Source organism: Physella acuta, unplaced genomic scaffold (genome assembly GCF_028476545.2).
Source record: "Physella acuta isolate Inbredline_101_S28 unplaced genomic scaffold, ASM2847654v3 ptg001197l, whole genome shotgun sequence".
NCBI lineage: Eukaryota > Metazoa > Mollusca > Gastropoda > Physidae > Physella > Physella acuta.
In genome coordinates this window covers 241,463-266,403 of record NW_026732714.1, presented here as the reverse complement: position 1 = coordinate 266,403, position 24,941 = coordinate 241,463, and the positions used below count along the sequence as shown (strand labels likewise).

General features: G+C 38.6%; 2 protein-coding genes across 2 annotated transcripts; both read left to right on the top strand.

The window, feature by feature from the left end:
• Positions 1-787: 787 nt before the first annotated feature.
• LOC131957025 (serine protease 27) lies at positions 788-11,350 on the top strand. The gene is made up of 7 exons (XM_059321723.1): positions 788-1,013; positions 3,225-3,320; positions 4,461-4,635; positions 7,532-7,659; positions 8,302-8,436; positions 10,465-10,637; positions 11,058-11,350. The coding sequence occupies exons 1-7, from the start codon at positions 788-790 to the stop codon at positions 11,223-11,225; spliced, it is 1,101 nt and encodes a 366-aa protein (XP_059177706.1). The 3' UTR covers positions 11,226-11,350.
• A 4,410-nt stretch (positions 11,351-15,760) lies between these two features.
• LOC131957024 (mite allergen Der f 3-like) lies at positions 15,761-24,253 on the top strand. The gene is made up of 8 exons (XM_059321722.1): positions 15,761-15,986; positions 18,843-18,938; positions 19,173-19,244; positions 19,961-20,153; positions 20,656-20,783; positions 21,355-21,489; positions 23,172-23,344; positions 23,902-24,253. The coding sequence occupies exons 1-8, from the start codon at positions 15,761-15,763 to the stop codon at positions 24,067-24,069; spliced, it is 1,191 nt and encodes a 396-aa protein (XP_059177705.1). The 3' UTR covers positions 24,070-24,253.
• Positions 24,254-24,941: the final 688 nt, after the last annotated feature.

Below are 24,941 nucleotides of genomic sequence, written 5' to 3'. Positions count from 1 at the left end.
AGTAAAATATGTAATGTATTTGAGATGATTTTGTTCATATTATATATATATATATATATATATATATATATATATATATATATATATATATATATATATATATATATATATATATATATATCGTAAGTAAAAGAAAAATAGCCGTTAAAGCTGTTAATAGATTGTGATTCTGTCCAAATTTCATTATTATTTTAAAATTATTGACAACATAGAATAGAAGGAAAGGCCGTGCACACTCAACGTATTTTAAACCATAAAGCATACGCTGTCACTGTGTTTCAATATCTTTTACTTAAAGTAAATCATCATAATGTTTGCCTTTTGTTCGCAATACGTATGTGGCCGACTTAAAGTAAATAAATGTGTGTTACAGCCAATAAGCAAGAAGATTTGGTATTCGTTTAATACTAGATTACTTTCACCATTCTGTTTCAGATGTAAAGATAGGAAACTTTCAGCACAAGCGATATTTGAACTCACCGACACTATGTGTCCAAGTTGATCAAACATCCAACTAACAACCGCTTTAGCCAGCAGGTGTACAGAGTTTGGTTATCTAAGACAAGAAAAAATATCTACGGCAGCAACCAACAGCTTACAACCGCATCCAACCGTATCCAACCGTACCTGTCTACATTGGTAGCTTGCAGTACCATCCAACAGTTTCGGCACCATCCATTCGAGTCCAACAGTGTTCAACAGCATCCAACTGCTTAGGGCAGCATTCCTAAACCTACGAGACGAAAGAATCTTTCGGACCCCCGATCTCAGTTTCACACCCCCAACAATGACCACCAGACTAGTCACCTTGACCGTGTACGCACTCCTGGTGTGTACCAATGTACACGCCTTGACCAAGGTGGAGACGGCCAGGTCCATCGACGACCTCCGGTACGTCCTGGGCTCCAACTACAAGTTGTTTGTGGCATCTTACTGGCGCTTTTTGATCTCCTCTTGTGACGTGCTAGGGGATAAAATGTTGGAGGACCTTTCCAACGGATACTTACAGAAATGTGAGTACAGATATATTATATATATATATATATATATATATATATATATATATATATATATATATATATATATATATATATATATATATATATATATATATATATATATATAGTAAGCGATTAAGATTAGATTTGTCACTGTGTAGCATCACGTGATTATGGGATAACTGTAACACTTAATAATAAAGCATTTATATTTTATTATTTTACTGGTATGTGGTTAATTACAAAATAAATCGTAAGTTAGCCCCCCCCCCCCCTCCCCCGCCCACTATTATTTCATCCACCAGTAGTGGATTAAGTGGAGTCTGAACAGGTCGTGTAAAAAAAACTCTATATTTTGGGACCTAAACTGTTTTTATAACTACATATTCTACTTAGGTCCTTCTGGCGAATTAGTCATAGAAACCGTTAGATTATTTTCACCTGATCAGTCTTTACCCTACCCGACACCGCGTATTTGATTTCTGACAAACAAAGTAATGTCCCTTTGTAAGTTGTGATTCTCTCCCCTTGAAATGTAGCCCATAGACGAACTAATCGTCAACTAGCGACCCGGAAGTCGTTCAGGTGTTTCTATTTTTAGTCACGTATACCCTCCAGTGCGGGTAGCACCTGGGTGGGAGATGCTTCTCACCTGCATTTTGATGATTTTAAGCCCACTTTGCCAAACAGCCTCCATGTTACGCCCACTTAATTATAGATGAAATATAGGTCGTGGTGAATGTCACGATTGGAGTCATTGGCGAGTGTGAGGAATTACGGAATGACGTCCACTTTAGAATAGATATATATATATATATATATATATATATATATATATATATATATATATATATATATATATATATATATATATATATATATATATATCTGTGTGTGTGTCAGTTGTAACATTGAGAGGAGGGGGGGGGGTCTTATTTTAAGCTCGGGTTATCTCCACATTTATAATTTTAAACACGAGTGTACACGGCTGAAGTTGTTGGAGTACTCACTGAACGCGATGGTTATTGTGGTGTGTACGGTGTTAGGGGTGTAAAATTTATTTATTTATTGTTAGTGAAGGGTTAAAGGTCGTGGGAGTGAATGCTGACCAGAGTGTAGCAGAACTTGAATATAAGGCTATGCCCGTCCTTTTTATAAGTAAAATAGTGGGGAAATGAAGTTCCCAGCAAATGATAGTGAATTTCAATAAAAAACCATTTGAGAGAGATTCACGATACTAGGCGATGCAGAAGATAAGGTAGATATGTGGAGGGTTGTTAACGTTATTTTAAACGTTAGCAAGGACATACTCTTACACAGACACACATTCAAACAGACACATAATCGCACTACACTCATTCACGAAGATATTCATAAACGCCTGAACTATGAGTAGTTAGTGTTCATAAACTTCTGAAATTTAGTGTCCATAAACGTCTGAACTTTAGTTGGTGTTCAAAAACTTCTGAAGTTAGTGTTCATAAACTTCTGAACTTAATGTACTTTGTGTTCACAAACTTCTGAACTTTAGTTAGTGTTCATAAACTTCTGAACTTTAGTTTGTGTTCAGAAACACCTGAATTTTAGGTATTTTGTGTTTACAAACTGAAAAAGCGTAACACGTTACCACATTGGGTTTAGTTGACTAGCATCAAACCACAGCTTTTCATAACCTTTGCAAACGTTTATAAAAATACAATGATGAACGAAAAGGAATTTATATCGAAAATATATACTTTTACAAGTGTCCCCCTCCCCAGAAAATTTAGCCCGCCCCCCCCCCCCCCCCGAAAATATCAAGTGCCCCCTACCCCCTAGAGAAAAAAAGGCTGAAAGAAACACTGAGTTTGTGCCCTAGACACATGGGGCAGATAAATAGAGTTAATCTGTTTCAATTAGCTCAGTGCTAAACCCGGCCACCCTAGTTTCCCTAACCCGAGTCAGATACCCATTACAGCTGGGTTGACTCAGTGAAGACCTTGATATTCAAGATGCGGGATCAAATTCGAAGCTTTCGGGCTGACAGTAAAAGGTCTAGAACTTGGCCGTCCTTAGACCCGTACCCGCGCCACAACACATACCAAAACATACGTCTGATATTGTTTCATCATATCCATCGTCGCTCTAAACCGAATAGCCTACAAGTTCAATGTCTCTGTGTGATGTCTAGGCTAATTCAAGAACTACAAAAATACAGAACCTGATGTACTTTTACAATGTCCACAGATTGTCTATTTGTAAACAAATGTCCAGAGCTGTACATAACCCAGTCTTGCCTCATCACCACCGTCGCTTTCTCTATTCGAGTCATGTGTTGTCCAGGTAAGTCGATCATTGGTTGACTGAAATCAACCACAAAATGACAATAGATAAAACCTGGGCTAAATAATATCAGCCTTTAGGGGGGGGGACCCTATCCACCAAAGGATAATATAATTTACCATATACCAAGAGATGAAATATCTATGTTTCGCGCATGAAAAATGATACACATTTTAACGACCAATGCTTTTATTAAAGAACCAGGAGTTAGTGGACACCATGTCAAACTTTATGAAACCACTTTATCTTTTTAATACGTAACTTACACAGCAGTACAGGACAAATCCCAATGTAGCTAGAAATGCGAAGATTTCGAATTAGATGAAAATTATTAGAAAAGGGGGGGGGGGGGTGGAATAGGAAAAAATTGCTTAAAAACATTTTAATAACAAGCTTTAATGTAATAATGCACTAATAAGGAGAAAATAAATGATTTTCAATGAATATATTATAAAACTACTATTTAAATAATTATAAAGAAAAGCGTGGATCGCCTCTTAAATATTATATAGAGCTCACGCTTTTCTTTATGGTTAATTAAGTATTATTATATATTTAAAGAGAATCATTTATTTTCTCCTTTTTAGTGCATTATTACTTAAAAGCTTGTTATTAAACCGTTTTTTATGCAATTTTTTTTCTTGATCTTTGTAGATTTCTTGATATACCATGTCCGGTATTACTAGTTATCGGTCACCTTAACCCAAAAACTTTCCATCTCACCTATTTCTCCACATCTCGACCGGGATTTATCCTGACCCTTTCTATAAAGTTGTGTTAGGTGCTTTATCAAACAAGAACGGGGCTATATCTAACCTTAATAAAAAAAAACTTTATTTCAAAATAAAACCCCGTCCATGTTTTCGTCTCCACAGAGAAAACCTGCAGTAACCTTTCTATAAAGTTGTGTTAGGTGCTTTATCAAACCAGAACGGGGCTATATGCTATATCTAACCTTAATATAAAACTTTATTTCAAAATAAAACCCCGTCCATGTTTCCGTCTTCACAGAGAGAACCTGCAGTAACCTTTCTATAAAGTTGTGTAAGATGCCTTATCACACCAGGACGGGGCTATATGTTTTATCTAACCTTAATATAAACTTTATTTCAAAATAAAACCCCGTCCATGTCTCCACAGAGAGAACCTGCAGTAACGGTGTTGTGCCGGTGGTCTCCAGGATATACGGGGGTAACACCACAAGAAGGGGGGAGTTCCCCTGGCTCGCCATGCTCTGGGCCGAAGGGAAGTTACCATGCAGCGGCATCATTCTAGACCAGATGCATGTCCTGACCGCTGCTCACTGTCTTTACACGTGAGTTGATCTTGTGTTACTGTTTTTGCCTTTTTTTACTGCCTGTACCAATGCGCGTGAGCTGACTTTCTGTATGAGGGAGTAGTAACCTGTAGCGCGAATTACCTCCCAGTCAAACCCCCCCCCCCCCTTTCTCGTTTAAATCCTACGCAACATTTTGACTTAGTCCTCCCGGTTTATTTTCACATTGATATCACCCTCCCCCACCCCTTTTTTTGTTACTGAGCGTAGTAATCATTAATTTTTAATGACTAATGTAGAATCACATTGAACTGAAGGTGAGTTATTATTGAGGAGATGCTCTTATCTGGTAAAGTTGAAACAAACATCGCACCATTAGAAATGAGTCAACGTTGAGTTAAAGATGCGATCACAACCAGACACAACAAAACACAACCTGACACAATCAGACAGACAACCAGACACAACCAGACACAACCAGACACAACCAGACACAACCAGACACAACCAGACACAACCAGACAGACAACCAGACAGACAGACAACCAGACACAAACAGACACAACCAGACAGACAACCAGACACAACCAGACAGACAACCAGACACATCCAGACAGACAACCAGACACAAACAGACAGACAACCAGACACAACCAGACACAACCTGACACAACCAGACAGACAACCAGACAGACAACCAGACAGACAACCAGACAGACAACCAGACAGACAACCACACAGACAACCAGACAGACAGCCAGACACAACCAGACAGACAACCAGACACAACCAGACAGACAACCAGACAGACAACCAGACACAACCAGACACAACCAGACAGACAACCAGACATACAACCAGACAGACAAACAGACACAACCAGACACAAACAGACAGACAACCAGACACAACCAGACACAACCTGACACAATCAGACAGACAACCAGACACAACCAGACACAACCAGACACAACCTGACACAATCAGACACAACCTGACACAACCAGACACAACCAGGCAGACAACCAGACACAACCAGACACAAACAGACAGACAACCAGACACAACCAGACAGACAACCAGACACATCCAGACAGACAACCAGACACAACCAGACACAACCAGACACAACCAGACAGACAACCAGACACAAACAGACACAACCAGACACAACCAGACAGACAACCAGACACAACCAGGCAGACAACCAGACACAACCAGACACAACCTGACACAACCAGACAGACAACCAGACAGACAACCAGACAGACAACCAGACAGACAACCAGACAGACAACCAGACAGACAACCAGACACAACCAGACAGACAACCAGACAGACAACCAGACACAACCAGACACAACCAGACAGACAACCAGACATACAACCAGACAGACAAACAGACACAACCAGACACAACCAGACACAAACAGACACAACCACACAACCAGGCAGACAACAGGACACAACCAGACACAACCAGACAGACAACCAGACATACAACCAGACAGACAACCAGACACAACCAGACACAACCAGACACAACCAGACAGACAACCAGACACAACCAGGCAGACAACCAGACACATCCAGACAGACAACCAGACACAACCAGACACAACCAGACACAACCAGACACAACCAGACACAACCAGACACAACCAGACACAACCAGACACAACCAGACAGACAACCAGACAGACAATCAGACAGACAACCAGACACAAACAGACACAACCAGACAGACAACCAGACACATCCAGACAGACAACCAGACACAACCAGACACAACCAGACACAACCAGACACAACCAGACACAACCAGACACAACCAGACAGACAACCAGACACATCCAGACAGACAACCAGACACAACCAGACACAACCTGACACAACCAGACACAACCAGGCAGACAACCAGACACAACCAGACACAACCAGACACAACCAGACAGACAACCAGACACACATCCAGACACAACCAGACAGACAACCAGACACAAACAGACAGACAACCAGACACAACCAGACACAACCAGACACAATCAGACAGACAACCAGACACAAACAGACACACAACCAGACACAACCAGACACAACCAGACACAACCAGACACAACCAGACACAACCAGACAGACAACCAGACACAACCAGACAGACAACCAGACACATCCAGACACAACCAGACACAACCTGAAACAATCAGACAGACAACCAGACACAACCAGACAGACAACCAGACACAAACAGACAGACAACCAGACACAACCAGACAGACAACCAGACACATCCAGACAGACAACCAGACACAACCAGACAGACAACCAGACACAACCTGACACAACCAGACACAAACAGACAGACAACCAGACACAACCAGACAGACAACCAGACACAAACATACAGACAACCAGACACAACCAGACACAACCAGACAGACAACCAGACACAACCAGACACAACCAGGCAGACAACCAGACACAACCAGACACAAACAGACACAACCAGACACAAAAATGTGCTTTACTACTCGTTGAATGATATTAGTGACAAAGCAAAAAAAAATAACTAAATAGCTAAAAATCCAACATATTAAAAAAAAACAAAGGCTACAAATACCTATTAGAAGAACCAAATCATATACATTATTAGTCAACACAACACCATATTTAATGCACACACTGATTAAGAGAATTAAATGATTCCGTTAAAAACCCGGCAGTTCAATAATATTTATGTTGTTTTTCAAAGTAATTAGTAATAGTTTAGGCCGGGAAAATTGTATCTTCGTTTATTGTTCGTTACTCGTTTGTTTATTTTTTGTTTACTCTTTCTTCTTATTCCTTCTTATTTGGCTTGTTATTTGTTTGTTGTTTCTTAAGTGTGTTATTTTTTAGTTCTATTTCTATTCCCACTCACTAATCTCTATTATAGCGACCCAGAAAAATTCGAAGTTTTGGTGGGTAAACACAAAAGTACCCATGACGTCACAGAAGTCGGTGCGCAGAGTTATCGTATCAAATCCTTTAAAAAACACCCGGACTACAGGGAAACACGCTCGGGTAAGTCGTTTAGGTCTGAAAATGAACAACTACGTTGTACATTTTGTGATGACCGGGGAACATGCAGTAACTGAATAAAAAAAAATGTGATTACTGATTGATGGAATACAGTGGAGGGCTAGTTAAAAACAATAGAAGACTGTAACAATACTAAACTGATAGTCACAACGTAATTAACAGAGAAAATTCTGACTGATGAAATAAAGTATATACATGGGTAAATATAATAAATGAATAGTTTAATAAGAATATGGTTATGGAAAGAAAGTAAATGACTGGTATAATAAAGTTTCTATGGTCGAATCGTAGAGGGTTCAACTCCTAATCGAATGTCTCGAGTTCGTGTCCCTGGTAAGAGTCGCAGCACGTCCCTGTGTCCATCCAGCTCTGATGGGTACCTGACTCACGTTAGGGAGAGTAAAGGCAGCAGTGAATAATGCTGTCCACACGATCTCTTCATATGCCGAGTTAACCGAAACTTGTGAAATCTACTTAACCTGCTCCGTGGGCCACACGTTTTAAAAGGAGAAATATACTGTCCTTTGCTTTTAACAAAGTATATAATTTTAGTAAAAACAAAAGTATATGAATGAGTAAGTATTGAAGATGAATTTGTTTTAATCATTTTGTGACCCACTACAGGTAACGATATAGCGATGATAACCCTAGAGTCGCCACTCCAATGGTCCGAGTACGTGAACTTTGCCTGTTTACCTCGACCTCAAGACAAGGCAGAGGCCAGGTGTACGGTCGCTGGTTGGGGCTACATTAACTCAGGTAAACTCTACGGGTCTTAGAACTTACACGGTTATCTACAGAGATGGTTGGGGCTACATTAACTCAGGTAAACTCTACGGGTCTAAGGACTTACACGGTTATCTACAGAGATGGTTGGGGCTACATTAACTCAGGTAAACTCTACAGGTCTAAGGACTTACACGGTTATCTACAGAGATGGTTGGGGCTACATTAACTCAGGTAAACTCTACGGGTCTAAGGACTTACACGGTTATCTACATAGATGGTTGGGGCTACATTAACTCAGGTAAACTCTACGGGTCTTAGAACTTACACGGTTATCTACGTAGATGGTTGGGGCTACATTAACTCAGGTAAACTCTACGGGTCTTAGAACTTACACGGTTATCTACATAGATGGTTGGGGCTAAATTAACTCAGGTAAACTCTACGGGTCTAAGAACTTACACGGTTATCTACATAGATGGGAGGGGGGAGCTGGTTGGGGCTACATTAACTCAGGTAAACTCTACGGCTCTAAGAACATACACGGTTATCTACAGAGATGGGAGGGTGGTTGGGGCTACATTAACTCAGGTAAACTCTACGGCTCTAAGAACATACACGGTTATCTACAGAGATGGGAGGGTGGTTGGGGCTACATTAACTCAGGTAAACTCTACGGCTCTAAGAACTTACACGGTTATCTACAGAGATGGGAGGGGGGTGGTTGGGGCTACATTAACTCAGGTAAACTCTACGGGTCTTAGGACTTACACGGTTATCTACAGAGATGGGACGGGGGTGGTTGGGGCTACATTAACTCAGGTAAACTCTACGGCTCTAAGAACATACACGGTTATCTACAGAGATGGGAGGGGGGTGGTGGTTGGGGCTACATTAACTCAGGTAAACTCTACGGGTCTTAGGACTTACACGGTTATCTACAGAGATGGGGGGGGTGGTTGGGGCTACATTAACTCAGGTAAACTCTACGGCTCTAAGAACATACACGGTTATCTACAGAGATGGGGGGGGGGTGGTTGGGGCTACATTAACTCAGGTAAACTCTACGGCTCTAAGAACATACACGGTTACCTACAGAGATGGGGGGGTGGTTGGGGCTACATTAACTCAGGTAAACTCTACGGGTCTAAGAACTTACACGGTTATCTACAGAGATGGGAGGGTGGTTGGGGCTACATTAACTCAGGTAAACTCTACGGCTCTAAGAACATACACGGTTATCTACAGAGATGGGGGGGGGTGGTTGGGGCTACATTAACTCAGGTAAACTCTACGGCTCTAAGAACATACACGGTTATCTACAGAGATGGGGGGGGGTTGGGGCTACATTAACTCAGGTAAACTCTACGGCTCTAAGAACATACACGGTTATCTACAGAGATGGGAGGGGGGTTGGGGCAACATTAACTCAGGTAAACTCTACGGCTCTAAGAACATACACGGTTATCTACAGAGATGGGGGGGGGGGGGGGGGGGCTGGTGGGGGCTACATTAACTCAGGTAAACTCTACGGGTCTAAGAACTTACACGGTTATCTACAGGGATGGTTTAATCATGGGAGGGGGGGGCTGGTTGGGGCTACATTAACCCAGATAAACTGTACAGGTCTAAGAACTTACATATGGTTTAAACGTAGGGGGGGGGGGGGCCTGGATGGAAATTTTGGAGTTTCCCTATTATATAATAATGTTTTTGAAAACGGGGATGCCGAAAAAATCGAGTGTCGAGGGCTGCGGTCGACTCAGCCCTCCTCCCTCTCCCTCTCCCCCCCACCTTCCCCCCCCCCCCCCCCCCCCATCGCCCGCCACTGTTAAACTACCTTTTAACTACTATTTTGCTAGAAAACGTAAATTTCAATTTATTCAATTTTATCATATATCATAACAATTGTAGGCACAGTTTGTTACTATTAATTTTCGAGAATGCCATCGAATTTGCTCTGCTTTTGTTTTCCATCAAAATCAAAACTATCGAAATTAAGACATAAACACGACAAATAAAATTACACCTACGATTACATAACACGTGTGGTACTTTCAGCCGACCAGAGCCCGGAAGTGCTGATGAAGACGGAACTGGATGTCTACAACTCGACCCAGTGCCTGAAGATCTTTAACCAGACGGCCCAGCCGCCTGGGATCCTGTCTACCATCTTGAACGACGGTACCATTTGTGCGGCAAATGGAACCTCTGGAGGGAAGGATGCCTGTAATGTAAGAGATATGTTTTATGATTACCATTCAACCACGCCCTACTATAAAGTCACAACACGCCACTATTTCCAAACCGCAAAATATTTCCATGGTCCTGAGATTCAATATATAAGTTGTGAAAATGCTATCCTAGTTAAATAAGCGAGATAATTCGGCCTAAGACAAACATATTAAAAAAATTGATTTTAATGAAATGCGAAGTATTTTTAAGATTTGGTGATTTAGGTGAAACATTTCTTGCAAAAATAAATTGCCGATAGATTATTAGAGCTATAGTAGTTTAATTTACATTTGTTTAATTTATATTTTAATATTCATCACTTTTTATATTTGGCGCGTTTTTTTCTTTTCTTTTTTTTTTTTTTGTTTGAAAAAAAAGGATTTGGTTTGAAAACTAATATGTGGTTATAAATGTCTTAGGGTGATTCCGGTGGGCCCCTCATGTGTCTTCAAAGTTCGGTAAATGGACCAGCCTACTTTGTTTACGGTATCGTCTCCAATGCCTACAGATGCGCCAAGGCTGGCGAGCCCGGGATATACACCAACGTGCCGTACTATTTAGACTGGATAAGTCAAAACTTGAACTGATGGACCGAAACAAAACTTTAAAGACCAGTCGACAAGGATTACTCAAAGCAAAATGTTTTTAATCGCTCAATGTGCACAAGAAATGTAATTCAGGGACTTGATTTCTACTAAATATTGGGGGTACCTTAGCATTTTTTTTTAATGTCTCCTATTTTTACATAGGGACTTTGGTCTACAAAATATTAGGGTATCTTAGCCTTTATTTATGTATGAAAATTTAAGTTAAATTTTGTTAATGACGCAGATTTATAGAGGCATTGAAGTCTAAAAAATATTTAGGTATCTTAGCTTTCTTTTTTTTTTTTTGTAAACGTCGTGAAATCGTAATTTAACATTGTTCATGTCAGATTTTTTAAGGTACTGAAGTCTACAATATATGAAGCTATATTTAGTTGTTTTTGCGCTCTATCTTAAAACAAAAATTAATATTTTTTACGAAGTAAATTGTACCGGTTTTATTTTTTAAATATATTTTTTATAATTTATGCTGGATTTGTTAAGACACGGTCTTAGTAGGAAATGTTTATCGACAAAAAGAACTTAATAAATATTGCTACTGACATTTAGTTGGCTAATACAAGCTGTGTGTTACAAAAATATAATGGGCTCTATTTTGGCGTGTCTACTAATTAGATATACATTGCAGAACGTCAATCATAAAACGGAATGCCAAAATGAGAATATCAAAAAAAAAAACTTATTGTGTTTAAAAATTATAACAAAACATACATTCCTCAAGCTTCATTAAATAACTGAAAATACTATTTGTTTCTACAAATAAACTAGTAAAATATACCTCAACTGTACATAATATCAAAAACAAATCTCTGTGATCTTTATATATTTTTAAATTTTTCTGACTTTTTCCTTTTAAATGTTGAACATTACTTTGGATTCCTGTTTTTTAATTATTATTTTTTTGTTGTAAATTCTTGAATTTATTAAGATTTTCACATATTTTTTATCATTACCAACATCTAAAGGAGTTCTATTTGTGTGCCTTTTTTTTCCTGTTGAAGAAAATGTAAATTGTTCTGGCAATTACATTTTGTGATCTATTATTTTAACAACGAAAATAAATTGTTACAGCAAATAAATTCTGTGATCCAAAACAATTTGTTTACACTTGTTCATTGAGGTAAAAAGTCTGGTGGCAAGATTCGATACCAGTTTGTGTTTTAGACTTCAATATCTGTTTTCAGAAAGGTTACAGTTAACAAGCAGTTTAGACACAGTGTCTTACCACATTGTCGTATTGGTCATAGATGACTTAAACACTAAAGCTGGAAACAACAGAGAACACAGAGAAGCAATTATGGGGGAAGGAAGGCTTAGGAATTATTAAACTCAAATGGAGAAAAATTAATTAGTCTTTGCGGAGAATACAAACTGACAATTTGAGGTACATAATTTGAGGCGCATTCATATAAACAAATAGATATTACCAGGTGTGTAAGCAAAAAATCAAATCCACCACGTTCTAATCAACAATAAATAGGAAATATTCCCCCCCCCCCCCCCACACACACACACAGACTTAATAGTGAAGAGCAGAGCTGATACTGACAGCGATCACTACTTAGTAGTAGCAACGATGAAATTCAAACAAAAAAGTTATAATTGCGGGGAAAAAACGAACCGATTTTTTAGCACAAAAAAAAGCAAGAAGACGTTCTAATCAAAATTGTATTTACGGTCCAGCTAAAACAAAATAGATATATCATTATAAAACAGTACACAGTTGTCCAACGTGTCTAATCTTGTGTGCAGTGTTTACGTAAAGTTGAGTCATCAAAACAAGCTTTGTTAAACATTTAACTTTTTAAATTTATTTTAAAAATATTTTCTTAGTTTTCCAGCTTGACGATTTCTGCTCACGATGATGTTAATTGCCTCTCACAAGTTCGTGATTCTTGTACAATACAATGTATCAAAGCACTAAGAATTCCTATACTAGATTTCTTTCGACTCAAGCACTAGTATCGGGTTCCATGACAAATGATCTCAGGACAAATTATCTCTAGGACAAAATATCTCATGGACAAAAGATCTCTTAAAAATTCTTGATCACCACAAATGAATTGCACCTGTCTACCTATCTACCTGTCTACCTACCTGTCTAGAACTTACCTGTACGATGCAGTGCTCGTGTGTTTAATCAGGCCATTAGTATTTGGCCCCTCGCTTTCACCCCGCTTCTATTGACATATTTCGCCTATCGGGTTGTGTTTGCGATGAAGTTTCCAAGCAAATACTTTTTTTTTAAGTCATTCAAATCGGTGGAGGTTTTTTTTAAGTACGAGTTTCAGGCTCGACAACTCTTGTAAGTGTACGAGTAGGTTGTCCTCTTGGTTTGATTGAGATAGTGTTCCTTCCCTTTGTGTGAGTATGGCTATAGTCGCCTGTTTCTTATACAGGGACAGTTTGTTCGTTTTCAGTGGGCATTAGTGGATTTACTGTTGGATTACCTAGACCCCGTACGGTAGGAAGTAAGTGTAAGGGTGAGTGTGTAACTGGTATAGCTACTGATATATACAAATATACATATATTTACATATATACATACATACACATTTGGTGGTATCCGTTTGTACACATAGCGGTCGTCCATAAATGACGTTACACTCGTAGGGGGGAGGGGGGTCCGTAATTTTGTGACGGTGTGTGTTGAGAGGGAGGGGGGTTCAGATGGTGCGACGTCACACTTTTCCATTATTAAAAAGCAATGTTAGAAAACTATTTGTAGACGTTATTTTGCGTTGTAGAAAACGGTTTTAATAAATTGTAATAGGAATTGATCAAAATTCTCTATGTTAACAGTTCTGATAAGATTTTGGAAAAATATCGATGTTTTAAGAAAAATTCAACTGCAATTTTGAGGGGGGTTGTAGGCGGAGGTGTGACGCCATTTTAGGGGGGGCGGGGGTCTGGCTTTTTGTGACGATGTGTGACGGAGGGGAGTGGGGGGAGGGTAAAAATCGTCAAAAAAAGTGTGACGTTATTTATGGATGACCCCATATATGTGTGTAATGGAAATTATCCTTCCCCTCATAACTAAATGTTTCGTATTAGAAAATGAAAATAAAGAGAAAAACACCATGCGAATATTTAAAATAAAGATCAATCAAGTATTAATAAATCAAACTGTTAATTTGTAAAGTGTGAATCTGTATTTACTATTTTAATTTACCCATTTATCATAAAGAGAGCCCTTTGTCAAAAAATCGTGATAGTCGATGATTACTTTATCTCAGAATCATGTCTATAAATAGACGGAAAAAATTCCCATCAAAGAATATAGTAAAACCCACACCGTACAAATCTTCCGTTTTCAATATTTATAGAAGCACCCGCAATGTGTACAATAATTGAATTCAAAAGGGGTTACATCATAGTACGCATGCGCAAAAAATAAAATTCCCAAAGATGAAAGATGCGAAGGTGACAAATCTGGGACAGTTTACATCCTGGCTGGCGACAGGTGTAGCGGCAGTTGGAATGTTTTGGTCACAGGTGTAGGATCTATTGGGTCTATTGGATCTATTGGATGCTGGTAAGGACGTGTTTTCTTAAGTGTAAAATTGTCAAATGAAGGATTAGTAGAGGTTTCTACATCACCTTTTTCTTATTATACGTTTACTGCTATATACGGTATATATATATATATATATATATATATATATATATATATATATATATATATATATATATATATATATGGAAAGGTAAATACCTTTACGTATGAATAATTACTTTCAAATTAAGGTATCTATAATTTCCGCTGTGCGGATATAGAGCACAACATCTATTTTAAATTCTTTTATTTCCTTAGAATTTCATTGTATCTAAGATATTGGCGTATACGGTGCTATTATATATATATATATATATATATATATATATATATATATATATATATATATATATATATATATATATTGATAGATAATTGATAGATTGTGATTCTGTCTACATTTTATTGTGATTTTAAACTTACAAATAACAGAAAACAGAAAGAAAGACAGCACACATCCCACTTATTTTAAACCATAAAATCTACTTTATGCTTTAATATTTTTACTTAAAGTAAATTAAATAGATGTATGTTGAAGGTCACGGAGAAAATATGTATGAGTTTCCACGAATACTAAGTGGATATTGCACTACTTTCACCATTCTGTTTCAGATGTAAAAATAGGAAACTTTCAGCACCACTGATATTCGAACTCACCATGCGTCCGTGTTAATCAAACATCCAACTAACAACCGCTTTAGCCAGCAGAGTTAGGTTATCTGTGACATGATAAAAATATCTACGACAACATCCAACCAAAACACCGCCCTACAGCTTTCAGAGCTATCCGATCGTAACCAACTACATTCAGCGGCTTTTCATCTCTATTCAATATTATGCAATGGTTTTGGTAACATCATTTTAAGAACACCAGCATTCATCAGCTTCCAACAACGTAAGGCAGCATTCGACAGAAAAAAATCCATCTCTTGAACAACCGACATCAGTGTACACATCAACAATGACCACCAGACTAGTCACCTTGACCGTGTACGCACTGCTGGTGTGTACCAATGTACACGCCTTGACCAAGGTGGAGACGGCCAGGTCCATCGACGACCTCCGGTACGTCCTGGGCTCCAACTACAAGTTGTTTGTGGCGTCTTACTGGCGCTTTTTGATCTCCTCTTGTGACGTGCTAGGGGATAAAATGTTAGAGGACCTTTCCAATGGATACTTGGAGAAATGTAAGTAGCCGTTACAGACTATATTGGTCTGTCACCATTTAGCATTACTTGATTTAATATAATTTTAGCATCTATCAATTAAAAATCAATTGTATGTTATATTATTGTACTGTTATGTGATGAAATATTAATATAAATCTTGAGCTCTGCCCAATATTTCCGTACGCAATATGGTGACTAAGTGAAGGCTGAATGGTTGCATGTAAAGACTTGGGTATTTTAGGACTAAACATTTTACTTTTAGCTGTATAATGTAAACAGGCCCTTTGAAATATAAGTCATAGTGACCCTTAGATAATTAGATCAGTCTGTGCCCTACACCATTTACTTCCATTTCGACAAACAAGGTTATGTCCCTTTAGTCTTGTTGTTTTTCTCCCCTTGAATGTAGCCAAATCGCTGAACTAACCACCAACTTGTGACCCGGAAACTGTTCAGATGTTTCTATTTTTAGTCACATGGACACCCTCCAGAGCCGGGTATCACCTGTATGTGAGATGCTTCTCACCTGCATTTTGATGATTTAATTACCCAATTTTGTCACAATTGAAACCATCAGCCTGTACGAGGAATGACGTTCACTTTAGTATATATATATAAGCTATATATATATATATATATATATATATATATATATATAAATATATATATATATATATATATATATATATATATATATATATATATATATATATATATATATAAACTATATATATATATATATATATATATATATATATATATATATATATATATATATATTACAAATATATAGTAATATACAAAACCCTAAACACACGCAATAGATTAAAGAATTGCGTGTAGAAATAATCATCCCTTTATACGGCTTCAGTATGTAGATAAGAAGTACATAATTTATTTAAACAGCTTAGTGTATGTTCTTAAAGCGATGAAGTGATTAGGCTTTAAATCTTTTGACTGTAATACAATTATGACAGGATGGGAGGGGTGGCCGAGCAGTAAAGGGCAATATAAATAGGAAAATCTCGAGGTCGTTGACGAGATATAGACAGTAGAACATCTTTGAGCACTCTAAACTCGGATTGGGATCTACATCAACGTAGAGAAATGTTAGGTAAACTGCTGAACGCTTACTTTGATAATTCTGGTTCAGGGAACCATAAGGAAGACTACTTACATCTTTCAACTTGCCCTAATGGTCTGAATGAGTACTGCACTTTATTTTACAGTGAGACCATGGGCGCGGAATGAGAACCGTTGCGCTAAGATTTACTTCCACTATTTTAGTTCAGGCCAGGCTTTACTGGGGTGTTTCTTGTCGTTGACGTCATACACGTTGCATATGGGGCGGGTCTTATTCTAAGCCCGGGTTAAATTCACATTTCCCATGTCAGACACGAGCGTCCACGGCTGGTAGTGGGGGGGGGGGGGGGTATATTTAATCAACGAGATGGTTATTGTGGAGCAGTGGCGTCAGAAGGCGGGGTGAGGGGGGGGGGGCGCCGAACCGGATGACATGCAAAAAAAATCATATAAAAGTTACTATCAAAATAATTTTTTATTCAGCTCAGATAGAAAAGTAGTAGGGGGAGAGGAGTACCAAGATCGAAAATGCAAAAGTGTTGCTTGGGGGTAGGGGGGTAGGGTGGAAACCCTTTGTAACCGCATCGGGTGACACCCAGCCTGGTGACGCCACTGTTATGGAGTGTACGGAATTAGGGATGTAAAAAGTTATTTTAGTTAAGGTTAGAGCCGGGTTAAAAAATGGGGAGGTGGGCGGTGACCCTAGAAGCCCCTAAATTGTTGACTCGACATGATATTTTAACATATTAAAATATTGCGAAATTCACTTTACAAACAGCGTCTGTGAAAAATCATTTGTGAAGGGGGCATTACATGTTAACAAAAAAAGGATGTTGACATTATGATAAATGCTCGCAAAGACTCAATATGACATATACACACATTCACATTGACTCACATAGACAAACATACACACATCTAGACCATTAAACATTCACATAGACACACACACACACACACTATCCCACATTTACACATTCACAAGGACACACTCTCACCCATTTACAAATTAATCACAATTGTACACATTTGGATGGTTAGTGTTCATAAACTCTTGAAGCTTGGGTTAAAAAAAATTAAAGCTTCCTTTCAGACCCGAAGTTTAAGTAAAATTCATATATTTTTTTTACCTCGGCATATAAAGGGATATTGTGGTCAGCACTATGCCAAGTCACCTTCACTTTCCCCGACGTGAGTCAGGTACCCATTAGAGCTGGGTGGACTCAAGGACGTCCTAGTAGCCGAACTCTATACTATTTGACCACGCCCATTGAATTGTTTGTAGTGTCCATAAATTACAGTACTGTAGGTAGTAAGTGGTTATAAATCGAAATCTTAACGAGCTCCTAATTAGTTTGTGTTCCGTGAACTAGCAGCTAATTAGATCTTTTTACAAACCATCGCAAACTCCCAGAAGATAGGATAGTGTAAGGAATACAAGCCGGACGTTTAGTTAACTTTTATTTGGTTCATTCGCCCAAACTAAAACATAGTTACAATGTGTATTCATTGTGATATTGATTTTTTATGGCCTTCCAGTAAAGTATTAACTGAGAATGGCATACAAGCTTAGATCCTCTCTCATTTATTTGTCAGGCAAAATGACCAAAAGCGTTGCTCTTTTAACAAACCCAGAAATGAGTCTATATTATTCGTCGCTTCAAAATAAAAAACCAAAAACACATAGTATCTGCGTTATGTCCAGGCTAGTTTTCTTCAACATCTTTTTTTTCAAATTTTGTTCATAATAAAAAAATACCAGAACCTGATGTAATTTTACAATGTCCACAGATTGTCTATTTGTAAACAAATGTCCAGACCTGTACATAACCCAGTCTTGCCTCATCACCACCGTCGCTTTCTCTATTCGAGTCACGTGTTGTCCAGGTAAGTCGATCATTGGTTGATTTAAATCAAACATAAAATACAACCTGGGCTAAATATAATCAGCCCAAGATTTACAAATGTAATGAACCAAATTGCAAGATGAAATTAACTATTTTGCGCGCTTGAAAACACACCGTTTAGCGATGAATGCTTTTATTAAAGCAAGAAAAATTTTTTTTTTAATTTTCAGTGCATGTGAATTTTAAAATTTAATTTTATTATTGTTTACATCAGTTTCAGATTTGCAAACAGATTTACAGAAGATTACTACAACTGAAATGCCGATAGTAAACAAAGAGCCGCCAGGTATAGGACATTTTATCAAGTTTTGTTACACCGCTCTTTCTTTTAACGTACACAGCAGTATGGGAAAGTACAGAGGTCCCAGAAATGGGTTAAAACTGAAAAATTAAAATCTTTGGGTGTCCCCCCTTTTTATTCTTGTTGCAGTAGCGTACCGAGGGGGGGGGGGACGGGACATATGTCCCCGGGCGCCGACCTTAGGGGGCGCCAAAATGGGTTGGAAAAATAAAAATGAAAGCTTGAGGGGGTGCAAATCGAAAGTTTGAGGGGGGGTGCAAATCGAATTCTTCGTGAGGGGTGGTGCAAATCTAAAGTTTGTCCCCGGGCGCCGGGAAGGGTCGCTACGCCTCTGCCTTGTTGATTCCCTATATACCTTGTCTCGTAGTACAAGTTATCGTTCACCTCATCACACAGTCACACAGGCTATCCATCTCCACCGTCTTGAAATTTCTAGCTCTATTGAGATTTATCGTATTCTGTCCCATACTAATGTTTTCGGTATTTTAATTTCTAGCACTATTGAGATTTATCGTATTCTTTCCCATAGTGATGTTTTCGGTATTTTAATTTCTAGCTCTTTTGAGATTTCTTATTCTTTCCTATACCGATGTTTTTAGGTATTCAAATTTCTAGCTCTATTGAGATTTATCGTATTCTTCCTCATATCTAACCTTAACATAAACATTATTTCCGACAGTAAAACTCCGTCCATATTTCAGCCTCGACAGCCTCCACAGAGAGAGCCTGCAGTAATGGCGTTGTGCCGGTGTTCTCTAAGATCTACGGGGGTACGGCCACAGAGAGGGGGGAGTTCCCCTGGATAGCCATGCTCCTGGTCAACGGGGTATTAGAATGCAGCGGCATAATCTTAGACTACACGCACCTGCTGACCGCCGCTCACTGTTTCTTTAGGTGAGTTCATCTTGTGTGACTTTTTTTACCAGCATGCCATGCACGTGAGTTGACTGTTACTGTCTGTATAAACGCATGTGAGTTGTGTTTTTGTTATTATGAGGGAGTAATGGTCGATAGCAAGACACACACCTTGTCAAATAAACCCTCCCCCCCCCCCAACCCCTTCACCAGATTAACTACTACACTGTTATCTCCCCATTTTGTTATTGAACTTTAAGTAAAAAGTTCCCTTTTCGAAGCTGACGGTCCATCATGCAAGTGAAGTAGAGTTTACCTGTTTCCGAGACCTCGGCATATGAAGGGCTAGTATGGTTAGCACTATGCCCAGCCGCCATTACTGTCCCTAACATGAGTAAGTTACCTATCAGAGCTGGGTGGACTCAGTGACGTTCAACTTATTTAAATCCGGATTCGAACTCAAGATATTCAGGTTAGCAGTCTAACGCTCTAACGCTAGGCCACGCTGTCCAACGTTATATCTCACCCATCATTGTTTCAGCGACTCAGCAAAATACGAAGTTGTAGCAGGCAAATACAACCGGAGCCCCGACGTCTCAGAGGTGGGCGCGCAGAGGGTTCGTGTCAAATCCTATAAACTCCACGAGAACTACAATCAGAAAACCACCAGTAAGTCGTTTAGGCCTAAAAATGCCCGATTGCGTTAAAAGAAATTGGTTGTGTTTGTTTTTTAATGACCGGAGAACAGAACATGATCTTCATGAATGGAGGAAAGGTAGTTGACCGGTGAAATAAAATAGTTAACTGATGAAATAAAGTAGTTGACGGATGAAATAAAGTAGTTGACTGATGAAATTAAAAAGTTGACTGATGAAAAAAAGTAGGCCTACTTGACTGGTGAAAAATAAAGTAGTTGACTGATGAAATAAAGTAGTTGACTGATAAAATAAAGTAGTTGACTGATGAAATAAAAAAAGTTAACCGATGAAATAAAGTAGTTGACTGATGAAATAAAGTAGTTGACTGATGAAATAAAGTAGTTGACTGATGAAATAAAGTAGTTGACTGATGATGTACGGTAGGTGACGGGGGAAATAAAAAAAATTATAGACGTGTATAAATTGACTGGGGAAATGCTGAACATGACTTGTAAAATAAAGTATATGATTGCTTAAATACTAAGGTAAACAAAATGACTAAATCCGAAAAAAAACATGCATTTTTTTACCTCCTGTTGCAGATAACGACATAGCGATGATAACCCTAGAGTCGCCACTCCAATGGTCCGAGTACGTGAACTTTGCCTGTTTACCTCGACCTGAACACAAGGCAGAGGCAAGGTGTATGGTGGCTGGTTGGGGCTACATTAACTCAGGTAAATTCGGCTGGTCTAAGGACTTACACGGTTATCTACAGGGATGGGAGGGGAGCAGGTTGGGGCTACATTAACTCAGGTAAATTCGGCTGGTCTAAGGACTTACACGGTTATCTACAGGGATGGGAGGGGAGCAGGTTGGGGCTACATTAACTCAGGTAAACTCTACGGGTCTAAGAACTTACACGGTTATCTACAGGGATGGGAGGGGAGCAGGTTGGGGCTACATTAACTCAGGTAAATTCGGCTGGTCTAAGGACTTACACGGTTATCTACAGGGATGGGAGGGGAGCAGGTTGGGGCTACATTAACTCAGGTAAATTCGGCTGGTCTAAGGACTTACACGGTTATCTACAGGGATGGGAGGGGAGCAGGTTGGGGCTACATTAACTCAGGTAAATTCGGCTGGTCTAAGGACTTACACGGTTATCTACAGAGATGGGAGGGTGGCCGGTTGGGGCTACATTAACTCAGGTAAACTCTACGGGTCTAAGGACTTACACGGTTATCTACAGAGATGGGAGGGGAGCAGGTTGGGGCTACATTAACTCAGGTAAATTCGGCTGGTCTAAGGACTTACACGGTTATCTACAGAGATGGGAGGGTGGCCGGTTGGGGCTACATTAACTCAGGTAAACTCTACGGGTCTAAGGACTTACACGGTTATCTACAGAGATGGGAGGGGAGCAGGTTGGGGCTACATTAACTCAGGTAAATTCGGCTGGTCTAAGGACTTACACGGTTATCTACCTTTCGATTTAAAGGCTTCTGTTCGAAAATAAAATAGAGACGATGTATTTGGCTTGCAGTTAATCTAAACTAATAAAGCGATAGAAATATTAATTTTTTATAACAAGAAGCTAGAAATTTATATTACAATATTTTCAAAACATGTTTTGCCGACTGGAAAATATAGATTTTTTTTTAATATGCCGATAAATATAAACACAATAAAATAAGCAAGTTTAATTATCTTAGTTCACGTCTGAGTCCACCCAGCTCCGATTAGTACCTGACTCACGCTAGGGAAAGTAAAGGCGACTGGGCATAGTGCTGACCACATTATCCCTTCAAATACCGAAGTCAAGAGACATATAAACTCTACTTCATCTGTCCAATATATCATTAGGTCTAAAGAGGAATACTTAAGCTGGTTTAACCATTGTTCATTGTCAAAAGCAATAACAAAGATCCATCTCGTTAAGAAATGTAAAACAAACTGAAGGAAACTTGAACACTTCATATTATTTTTTATCATTATCATTATTTTTTTATCCAGCAGTGGCGTTGCTATGTCTGGTGTCACCCAGTGCAACACTTCGTGGTGTCACCAACACCCCTCCCCCAAAAGAAACAAAGTATATATATATATATATATATATATATATATATATATATATATATATATATATATGTGTGTGTGTGTGTGTGTGTGTGTGTGTGTCGGCCTACATAGGCCTATAATTTAAATACCATACAAATGGAACTGTACATTTTGCAATTATTCCTCTTGGTGTCACTCCCTCCCCCCAAATGGTGTCACCCGGTGCAGTCCGCACCCCCGCCCCGCCCTCGCTACACCTCTGCTATCCAGTATACTCTTCGTTTGTTTTTGTAAAGTATCAAGCATCAAAAAACGCCACAAAAAACGACCACATAAACCTCGCGTGTGGTACTTTCAGGCAACATGTACCCAGAAGTGCTGATGAAGACGGAACTGGATGTCTACAACTCGACTCAGTGCCTGAAGATCTTTAACCAGACGGCCCAGCCGCCCGGGATCCTGTCTACCATCTTGAACGAGGGTACCATTTGTGCGGCAAATGGAACCTCTGGAGGGAAGGATGCCTGTGGGGTACAGTTCAATTGTTGTTTTGTTGTTGTTTTTTTTACAATTTGTAAATATACGTATTCACCTATAAAAAGTATTGGCTGGTGTTTAGAGAATATCGGGAAAAAAACGATCATCCATAAAGTCATTTGATTTTTACCTAATTTTACTATTACCCAGTTGGGAAATAAGCTCGCTGAAATTAATAATAAATTGAAGATTGTTTCTAATTTAGCTATCGAAAACTGCTTCGTGAAACTAACAGACGTTGAATTACTTAAAGCCTTAGTGATTTAGCTGACACATTTAAAATATAGAGGGAAAGAAGTATCGGTAAATCATTAGAGTTTAATAAGTTCAATTTAAACTTCGTCACTACTAATTTACAAATAAATTTAACAAAATATTGGTGATTGTTGTTTTTCTGTTTTTAATTTACAATTTATTTTAGCACAATATTGATGATTTTTTTTTTGTTTAATTTTCAATTTAATTTAACATAATATTGATGCTTTTTTTTTTTTTGCTGTTTAAAAACAACATTTTGTATGACAACTAATACTTGGTTTTGAATGTCTTAGGGTGATTCCGGTGGGCCTCTCATGTGTGTTCAAAGTTCGGCAAATGGACCAGCTTACTTTGTTTACGGTATCGTCTCCAATGGCAACGGATGCGCCAAGGTTGGCGAGCCCGGGATATACACCAACGTGCCGTACTACTTAGACTGGATACGTAAAAACAAGAACTGATCGAACGAAAAAAACAACAACTTGGAACGTTTAGGGCAGATGACTAAGAGTGCTCAACGCAAAATGTTTTCAATTGCTCAATGTTCACAGGCAATTTTTAATCAGGGTCTACAAAACATGAGGGTATCTTAGATTTTTTCGCGTAGCAAAACTGTAGTTAAATATTGTTAATGTCACAGATTTTATAGAGCGACTGAAATCTATGCAAAGTTATTGGTTTTTTTTTAGCTTTATTTTTTTCATTTCGTAAAAGCTAAGTTTTCTTTTCGTGAATTCAGATTTTTAAGAGAAACTGAAATCTATACAATGTTATAGTTTTTTTTTTAGCTTTATTTTGTTCATTTCGTAAAAGCCATGTTTTCTTTTCATGTCTCAGATTTTATAGAGAGACTGTCTTAAAAAATTTAGGATATATTTAGTAGATTTTACACTATTTCTTAGAACAAAAAGTAATTTTTCTACAAAGTAGTGTGAAAGGTCACTCGAAATATCAATCTAAAATTAAATTTCGTTAGATTTTTTTGGCTTTATTTTTTCGGGATTCGTAAAGGTAGAATTATACCAGGTATAATTTAGCAAAGTAAAAGTTAAACGAACAGTGTTATTGACATCGATTTGTTAAGCCCAAAATATGTGTTACAAAAAAATACTGGGTTATTTTATATTGGTGTGTGCAACCTTTCCTGACTGCCTCGTGCTGTCCAGCCAGTGTTTCTTCCAGACTTTTTTCTCCGGGGGGGGGGGGGGGGGTGGGGGGCACTTGAAATTTTCGGGGGGGCGGATTAAAATTTCCGGGGGGGGGGGGAAGGGGGGAAGGCGGACACTGTTAAAAGTATATATTTTCATTATTAATTCCATTTCGTTCGGTTGTT

Coding starts and splice junctions, on each gene's coding strand:
- LOC131957024 (XM_059321722.1), top strand. CDS start 15,761: ATGACCACCAGACTAGTCACCTTGACCGTGTACGCACTGCTGGTGTGT. Junction 20,154..20,655: donor GCCGCTCACTGTTTCTTTAG/GTGAGTTCATCT, acceptor TCATTGTTTCAG/CGACTCAGCAAAATACGAAG. Junction 20,784..21,354: donor CTACAATCAGAAAACCACCA/GTAAGTCGTTTA, acceptor CTCCTGTTGCAG/ATAACGACATAGCGATGATA.
- LOC131957025 (XM_059321723.1), top strand. CDS start 788: ATGACCACCAGACTAGTCACCTTGACCGTGTACGCACTCCTGGTGTGT. Junction 4,636..7,531: donor GCTGCTCACTGTCTTTACAC/GTGAGTTGATCT, acceptor TCTCTATTATAG/CGACCCAGAAAAATTCGAAG. Junction 8,437..10,464: donor TTGGGGCTACATTAACTCAG/GTAAACTCTACG, acceptor TGGTACTTTCAG/CCGACCAGAGCCCGGAAGTG.